The sequence below is a fragment of the Apaloderma vittatum genome, unplaced genomic scaffold (genome assembly GCF_000703405.1).
Source record: "Apaloderma vittatum isolate BGI_N311 unplaced genomic scaffold, ASM70340v1 scaffold7737, whole genome shotgun sequence".
Classification (NCBI taxonomy): domain Eukaryota; kingdom Metazoa; phylum Chordata; class Aves; order Trogoniformes; family Trogonidae; genus Apaloderma; species Apaloderma vittatum.
Genome location: NW_009725625.1, coordinates 44,290 through 52,851, shown reverse-complemented (window position 1 = coordinate 52,851; position 8,562 = coordinate 44,290). Strand labels below are relative to the sequence as shown.

Below are 8,562 nucleotides of genomic sequence, written 5' to 3'. Positions count from 1 at the left end.
AGGGAAAGACATCTGCCCGTAACCTATTCTGTTGCTTCCTTTGAGAGTCTGCAGAAGGAAATTCTTGAATTTGTCTGTACTTCAGAGAGGCAACAAAAAACATAATTACACTTGTGTTTTTAATTAACTACAAGTTAATAAGTAGTGCTTTAAGCTTAAAAACAATAAATGAAGAAAAGCTGTAAGTGGGAAACTGACTCCTGTAACAAGTGCAGTTAGAAAACAAGCAGAATCTGCTTGTGGTAATCCGATCTAAGCAGAAGAACTGTTTTTCCTTGTTTGCCTATGGTTTAAGCTGTGCTCTAAGAGCAGATTTATACGGTCAGTACCTTTGGCACTGGGAAACCAGAACAGCTGCTTAACTGTAGTAACTGTAGGTGCTTATCTTCCAATAACTGTGGGGCTTTTGGTCATTATTACCTTTTGAGAGTCCTCCCTGTCATCACTCCCTTAACATTCCTCAGCTAATTTTAGCGGTTTGAGCTTTAACAAAATGATGATATATAGAGATGTGTGTAGTCTCTGCAGGTATTACTGTTTCAGACACAATTTTGAGTTAATACATGTCAACTTGTGTATTTCCAAAAGGATTCTTGCCAACTGTGGTGAAGATCTACAATTTCTGTAGAATAATCTGCTTTGCCTTCCTGAGAAATCCGTGCAGTCCCAGTGCGTGCTAGCGTTGTGTATCGATTTCCACAGCAGTCCTGTTACAGTTACTTAGGACTGACAACCCCTGCAACAGTATGAAGTGGATGAAACAAAACTTGCTGCTTCTCATTCTGCTCTTCAAAAATGAAGAGCAGGAAAGAACAAAAAACGTTCCCAATTTGTTTTTTTATAGAACAGATAAATCCCACCTAAGCAGATTGAGAACAGATGGATGTAGTCTACACCTGCTGTGTATTTGTCCAGTTTAAGAAAAAGAATTTGGTGTTGTCACCTGGTGCAAAAATAAACTGATGAGTTACAAAATGGTCATATAACAACATTCTAGTGTTTCTTCTCAGAAGTCCTAGCTAGTACATGCCGAATTTGTCACGTTGGTAAACATTGCTTTCTGTACCACGCTGTATTTTTCATTGTACATTTGATCATCTTTACTGGCTGAGGACTCTGGTGCAGTAAATGCCGGCAGTGGCTACCCAGAAGTCCCCCAGAAACTGCAAAATACTAGTTCTTAATGCAGTGACATAGTAAACTTGCTTGGCTGCCGTCTGCTAAACCTCTCTTCATCCCTTACTACTGCCGGGTCTATTTATGTGTAGCATAAATATGCATGGCTGGAGTTGCTTGCTTGGCTTGCTGTTCCAAAGGACTAAAATAAACCTGTGTGTGGCAAGGTGAGGGGATGAATATAACTGCCCGAGGCGGTCGAGCTGCTTCAGTAGTCCTCATTTCCCCATTTCTGCATGTTTTGTGAGCTCATGAGTCCAAGTGTATTTTTCCAATAGTGTGCCAAAACGTTCATTGCCTAGTTTTGCACAATTGGGTAGGAAAAATGCTGTGCTGCATTTTCAGGAGGGATTCTGTGGCAGAAGGGAACTTGAGTACAGTCAGAGATGATTACCTTTAAAGACATTAGTGTGGGGAAGAGCCTTGGTAAATGCTTACTTAAAAATAAATAGCCCTGTGGTTCTCTTGGGTTAAACAAACCGAATTGCTCTTAAAATCTTTGTTGTAAACTATTGTATTAAAGCAGTGCATTAACGTAAAGGAATTTAAGTCTGTAAACAATTATGATGTTCAGAATGTGTTCATATGGAAAAATAACTTTCTGAGAAGCACTTTTGTCCTGCTTACAGTACAGAGACTTAACTCTGCAGTGCCCAAATGAACTGTTATAGTCATGTAGTCTGTAGATTAACATTTTTTGTCTAATTTTATAAATGTTCTCTTCCATAGCTATTTTTGTACCAGATTCTCCGGGGTTTGTCATACTGTCATAGGAGAAAGGTGTTACATCGAGATCTGAAGCCACAAAATCTGCTCATTAATGAGAAAGGAGAACTGAAGCTTGCAGACTTTGGTAAGGCCTGAAATTACTCTGTAACAAATATGGATTATTCACTCAGCCAAAGTGAGGCATCTTTCCTTTTTATAAGGAGAGATGAGAACTTGGAGTCTGTGATGAAATTGTGCGTTCTCAGGTGGAACATGGAAGTCAGCCTTTTACAGAATATTAGTAATCAAAGTAATACCTCTATAGGTAATACTGTCACTTGACTTGTGGTTTGCAAGTGGTCTTTCAGCTTCCTTTCAAACTGACACTTAGTTAGATCCCTGTAGTGGAGCTCAAGTTGCTTTTCCTGACATCCCACAACCACCCTGAAGCAGAGCAACCGTGAAGGGAGAGAGGAAGGGTCTGTCCATGTGCTACGTTGATGGGTGTTCCCCATCACTGATACACCAAGTTCCTTTGGGATTTCCAGTGGAGCGGGGCATGCGCAGGCTCCTGCTATCTTCGCTGTCAGGAAGGTCCTTTGAAAGCTGGTCTGTCACTGTTTTTTTCCCCTTGTACCTGAATAAAAGTTGCTCAGAAGGTTGCACCTAACGCGATAGACCTAAATTTTAGTGAAGGTATTACTGACAAACTGACAGTGTTAGGATAGAAATCCCCTGCTGATCCAACATTGATTTGCTCTGATTCAACGGTTTTATTATTCGCTCGTTGCCTTCTGCATTTTGCAACAGTTCTCGAGTGGAAATAGTGTGGAAGGTTTTTCACAGGGGGAGAGGTGTCATATTGATTTAATGAAATTTATGGGGTTACTCCAGGTTTTGATTTGTTTGCCTGTCTTCTGTGCTTAAAAATTCCAATCATGAGATTGCTGTAAATACTAAGAGGCAATCACAAGTTGTAGAAATGGGCTTTTAAATGAACACCAAGGGAATGTATTTAGCAAGTATAATAAGGTTGATTTAGCTCTTTAAAATTCCCTGTCAATTCTGTGGAAAAAAAAAAGCTTTCAGCAAGCTGTACATGACTCTCTTACTTCCCTTTGTATCAAGGACTGGCTAGAGCAAAGTCTGTTCCTACAAAGACCTATTCCAATGAAGTTGTCACGTTATGGTACAGACCGCCTGATGTTCTCCTTGGATCTTCGGAGTATTCGACTCAAATTGACATGTGGTTTGTATAGCTTTGTCTAATTTCAATTTTTGTTCACAGTCGAGTTGAAAAAATGTCAACTCTTTTTTACTATATAGTAACAGTCAAATATTCATCCTTTGAATTTTTAAGGGCTACAACTGTGTTCAGTTTTTAGAGGAAGGATTGGCAGGGAAGGAAGATGCCATTATTTCTTTATTTCTCTCTGAAAATGCAGAGTACCTTTTAATTGCTTCTAGTGAGCAGGCATTAGGCCCACAGTGCTAGGGAAAAAAAGTAAACACGTTCTTCTAATGACCTAGTGTGTTATTTTGCTTTAATGCAATTGATAAACTTGACATGTGAAGGAAGAGGATATAATACAGCTGTGACAGGTTTTGTTTAGTCTTTGGCAGTTCTTTTGTTGCTATTTATCTTTCAAAACAATATTTTAAATAGCAATGTGTGCCTAACAACTAATTTAATGGTTTGTTTTAATTGAAGGGAAATCACAGAAGTCTTTAAGAGCTGAAAGCTTAAATTGGTGGCTTGTTCCTGATTTATCTTTTTCTTTTTTTATATAAAGGGGTGTCGGATGCATATTTTTTGAAATGGCATCAGGAAGACCTCTTTTTCCTGGTTCGACTGTTGAAGATGAGCTGCACTTAATTTTCAGACTTCTAGGTAAAGGATACTTTAAGCAGTACTGTTGATGCTATATGTTTGTTCTTCTGCACACTTTTTCCATGAGAACTTTAGATCTTTAACTGCAAATATTGATATTTTATATTGCATTGTAATTAAGATGAATAAGTGAACTCTTGATTAAAAAATGATTGAACTGAGTGCACAGCTGACTTTGTACAACATAGGCTCATTGGCTTTTTTTTCCCCCCCTTCCTGTTTAAATTACAGTATGCTTATTTATGTCCAAGTAGTTTAATTTTTTTTATACAAATCTGTTGCTTTTTTTAAATGCAGGAACCCCCTGTCAAGAAACATGGCCAGGCATTTCTTCCAGTGATGAATTTAGAAACTACAACTTTCCGAAGTATAAACCACAACCTCTTATCAACCATGCACCAAGGTATTTCATATGTTATTTAATAGAAAATATGCATCCCTGTGGTAAATGTAAACATGTTTCCAAGAACTGAACGCTAGAAAACTACACATCAGTTGTGTTAGTGTGGGTAGACAGTAACACAAAGCGTAATTCTGGTCCTATGCGATTACTTTGTCTAATGTCATTCAAGGTACCACAGCTCCTTAATGACCTGTAGAACTGTAAACTCCAATTAATAATGCTTGCATGGTAGGAGTATACTCACAGCACTTCCTAAATAACCCAGATTCTTTTCTGTTATGTAATAGGCCCATTGTTAAAATGACGTGGTCTCCTTGATTAGTCTCTTGAAATCATTCTGAAACCATTATGAAGAGGTGGAAGGATCTGCACAGGTTTTATAAATAAACTTTATGGCAAAGACTACAGCATTTTCAATTGACTCTGAAGCAAAAGATTTAACATTGTGTCCTTCTTGTAAATGAGTAATGTTAGGATAAAAATAATTTTTAAAAAAAAACCAACTTTTTTTTCATCAGTTGCATCAAAAAGATGCAATAAAAGATCCAGGTCAATTGGTAAATCACAACCTAAAGCTCAGGATTTGTCTGTCCCCAGTGTTGTTCAGAGTCTTGTTCTGAGATACTGGTACTCGTATGTATACACATTAACATGCACAGAAGTTGTTTAGGTGACAGAATTTCCATATTCAAGTTTAATTTTCATGTTTGATATCATTTCATGAAGTCAGTTCCTTTGCAGTTTTGCTTTTGTAAGTGTAATTCATTAACTTTTAATGTTTTAAAATATTTTTATTTTTAGGCTGGACATGGAAGGAATTGAATTGATAGCAAAGTTCCTTCAAGTAAGATGTGTTTTGTGGTTTTACTTTGTTAAAGTGCAAGTTTATAGAGTTTTAATGTATTGTTTACAAAATTTATTGGAAGGTATAATATCTCTTAGATGTGTTTCAAAGTGGAATATGAAGCTGACTCTGTAGTGGATTACAGATTTGGGAAGAATGACAGATTTGGGAAGCATATGTACTGTAAGAATTAAAAACATTATGTTTAGTTTTTTAATTTTTTTGGTGACAGAAGAAGTCTCTTACTGCTTTTTGTAAAATTATAATTGTTTCTGTATTAGCAATCCCCTGAAAAAAACTAAATCTCTTGTGAGATACGGTATTGAAAAAGAATTTTTAAATACAAATACTAAATTTCTGTTGCATGAAGTTGGTTTGCTACTATAGAACCAGTTACCAGAGTGTAATATTACCCTTTGGTCTTGCAAACTGTATTCAAAAGGTGAAGTAGTAGGTCAGTTTAATCTTTTAATCTGTATTAAAAATGAGCAAGAAGAGGGAGAAGCGAGATGGAAGGCCAGCTCTTAAGTCCTTGGCCAGATGCGGAAGCACTGTAACTGCATGGTATTGCAAATCCGTCGTAGGTAAGGTGGAGTGCGGTTACTCTGCTCTGTGATTTAAATTCTACATCAGGTCTTTACCCGCTTACACATCGTGTCAGAATGGCACTTGCAATCCTCCTCTGAACTTAGTTCTTCTTTGTGTACACAATGTCTGCGTCTTTGACCAAATGCGCACAAACGCCAAGCAGGAGGCACCTGAGCTCAGGCTGAGGACCGCAGTGGCTAAAGTTCCGTTTTATGCAAAACGCCGCAGCGTAGTCCTGCCAATTAGAGACACTTTGTGATCTCCCGTAATAGCGTTTCGTTGCGGTTTAATATTAGAACATAATGTAGACACAAGTCTGTCATCTAGTCGTTGGTACATCTATAAATAAAGTTTAAGTGTATTTTTGACTGGCATCAATTTACAGCGGTTATTTTGCCTATTTTAACAGTCTTGTTACGTGTTGGTAATACTGATTTAGATAGCATATGTTAGATCTTCACATGTGAATGAAAGTAATGAAAACAAATTTGTCCGAGCGAGTTGGTGGGAAATCTTGAGCAAGTAGGATTCTGTTTCTCCCTTTGATGAAATCACTTGGTGCAAAGAGTTTTTTTGATGAAAACCAACACACTTGTACCCTTTTATGTTAATAGTATGAATCGAAGAAGAGAATTTCAGCAGAAGAGGCCATGAAACATGCATACTTCAGAAGTCTTGGAACAAGAATACACACTTTGCCTGAAAGTAAGAGGAGTAGTAAAGTAGCAGAGCATTAAGATAGTATATTAAGTGCATTGCTTAAGGAAAAACTCCCAAATCTAATCTGTTAAAGACATCTGGCATATATTGACTTAAATATTTGGGAATAGAGAACATTTCTTAAGTAGACTGTTAAGAATAGAACTTTGTTCAGTAAAGCATAGTTGTGTTTGGCTATTAATTTATTTGTTCCCTTCCAGGTGTTTCAATATTCAGTCTAAAGGAGATTCAATTGCAAAAAGACCCTGGCTTTCGGAATTCCACTTACCCAGAGACAGGTATGGAAAGCTTCTCATTTTCTCATACCTGCAAACGGAATGCTGTGCCAGAGACATTTTGAACTGAAAAATACTTTGTTGAATTGATCTGTGTGAATACACTCAAACATCAAGAGTGATTTGCTCGGAATGTCCTGTAGGGACATAAAAGCTAAATGCACAGAAGGAGGCAAGTTTTTCTAGGACTGGGCAAAGGGATTGTTAACAAGAGAATGTCTTTGATTTTCAAATCATTATTGTGTGGATGTTGAGTAGTGGCAAAGTAAAATATAAAAATAAAAAGCAGTAAGTGCAGTTAGAAGGAAGATGCTGGTGTTGGTTTAGGCACAAAGGGTATTCTCTTGAAATAGAAAGCCAGGAGACTCTGTTGGGTGGATGCTTCAGTTTCTCACGGCAGTACGTGTTCCCGTTGCAGGCCATGGGAAGAACAGAAGGCAGAGCATGCTTTTCTAAAGTGGGTGACGCGGAGTCAAGCCCCTGCCCGTCCTGCCAGTCAAGGACTCGGATCGGAAGGCAGTGCTCTCTGTTGGTGGACTCGGAATCGCAGTTCGTCTACACTGTCCTCTTCACAGTGGAGTCTTTTTATTTCCAACCTGCAGATTATGTTTTTATATTTGTTGTCACAGTGTGACAATTTTTTGTACAGTTGGTTTTAAGGTCTCCTCTGCCACTAGAGCCAGTAGGTTACAGCTGTTGATGTAACTGTAGCTGCAATTTTTGTGCAGGACTGAGAAACACAGTGCATTATTTATTGCGGAATCATTGCTGCTAAATAACTACTGTCTGTATAGTTAACACAACAGTTCCATGCCTGAAGAAGTTGCAATGGCTTTATGATATGTGAATGCCTCTGTTTCTCTTCATAAAATGTTCTACTGCTGCGGGGTTTTTTTTGTATTTCTTAAACTGCAGTGTTTCCTGGAATGTAAACATAGCTTTGCTTGGCTATAGGTGAACCATCTTTAATGCTCTAAGTTCATGGCACTTAATTCCTTATTTAACATTGGAAGTATGTGTTGAAGTAGTTGAAAAATTATAATGCGTATTATGTTTTTGAAAAGCACACAGTGTGAAAGTTGATTCAAACAAGTGAACAGTAACTATTATTTGCTCTCAGATCCTCTGTTAGTTATTGGTAAATTAGAGCGTGGAGACCTGACGACAAATTTTGTCAGGCTTAGTCCCGCACAAGATATTTGTACATTCTTGTGCACAGGGGGCCTGCAGAAGCAGCGGCTTTTTTACCTCGTTTTTAACTTAGAAATACAAATAGTGAAAAGGCAATTCATAAAACCTTGGGCCCTGGTGCGTTACTTTTGAAATTGAGAATTCCATCACAGAGGAACAGGACAACTAATGGCAAGAGCATGGGAAAACCACGCAGTTTTCCCACCTAGTTGCTCTCCCATTTGTGCATTATTCACTTGAAATCAACTGGAAAGAGGCGAGTTTGTACTTGGTAAGAACTCACTGTACTACAGAGCTTTTCCAGTGGGAACTTAGAGAGTTTTTCAGATCTTAGATGTTATCTGTTTACCAGAGATAGTAAACATGTTACTACTATGCTTATGCATCTCAGTGAGTATCATAAGTACACCCTTGGTGATGGTTACAGTATTTTTAAGCATTTGTGTTCACCTTTATGAAACTATTTGTTTAGTGCATCTTAAAAGAGACTGTAAATCTTTATTGGTATATTTTGAAATGGTCATGTAAATCTTTGGCTGGTATATCATGAAAATAGTCATAGGTAACTTAATTTTTCCTGACATTCACTGTAAAACATTCAGGGGTCCTACCATTTCTGTTCAGGAAATCTTGTAGTTTATTGTTATTTAACAGTATTAAGTGAATTTTTGTATATTTCATTTTAACTTTATTTGTGAATAGTGATTGTGGCATGTTTGGGGGTGTTTTATTAATATTTCATTGATAATGGTAAATTTGAATTGGG

The 8,562-nt window shown here is 37.5% G+C and overlaps 1 protein-coding gene across 4 annotated transcripts in view; it reads left to right on the top strand.

Annotated features, from left to right (window-relative positions):
- Nucleotides 1–7,833, top strand: part of CDK17 (cyclin-dependent kinase 17) — a 55,534-nt gene extending 47,701 nt beyond the window's left edge. For all 4 annotated transcript variants that reach the window (XM_009872964.1, XM_009872963.1, XM_009872962.1 and 1 more), the window contains 8 exons: nt 1,906–2,029; nt 3,013–3,133; nt 3,678–3,775; nt 4,073–4,178; nt 4,980–5,022; nt 6,225–6,315; nt 6,531–6,608; nt 7,024–7,833. In XM_009872964.1, the coding sequence (XP_009871266.1) occupies nt 1,906–2,029; nt 3,013–3,133; nt 3,678–3,775; nt 4,073–4,178; nt 4,980–5,022; nt 6,225–6,315; nt 6,531–6,608; nt 7,024–7,061 (699 nt within the window). In that variant the 3' untranslated portion in view covers nt 7,062–7,833. The remainder of the gene's footprint in view (nt 1–1,905; nt 2,030–3,012; nt 3,134–3,677; nt 3,776–4,072; nt 4,179–4,979; nt 5,023–6,224; nt 6,316–6,530; nt 6,609–7,023) is intronic.
- Nucleotides 7,834–8,562: the final 729 nt, after the last annotated feature.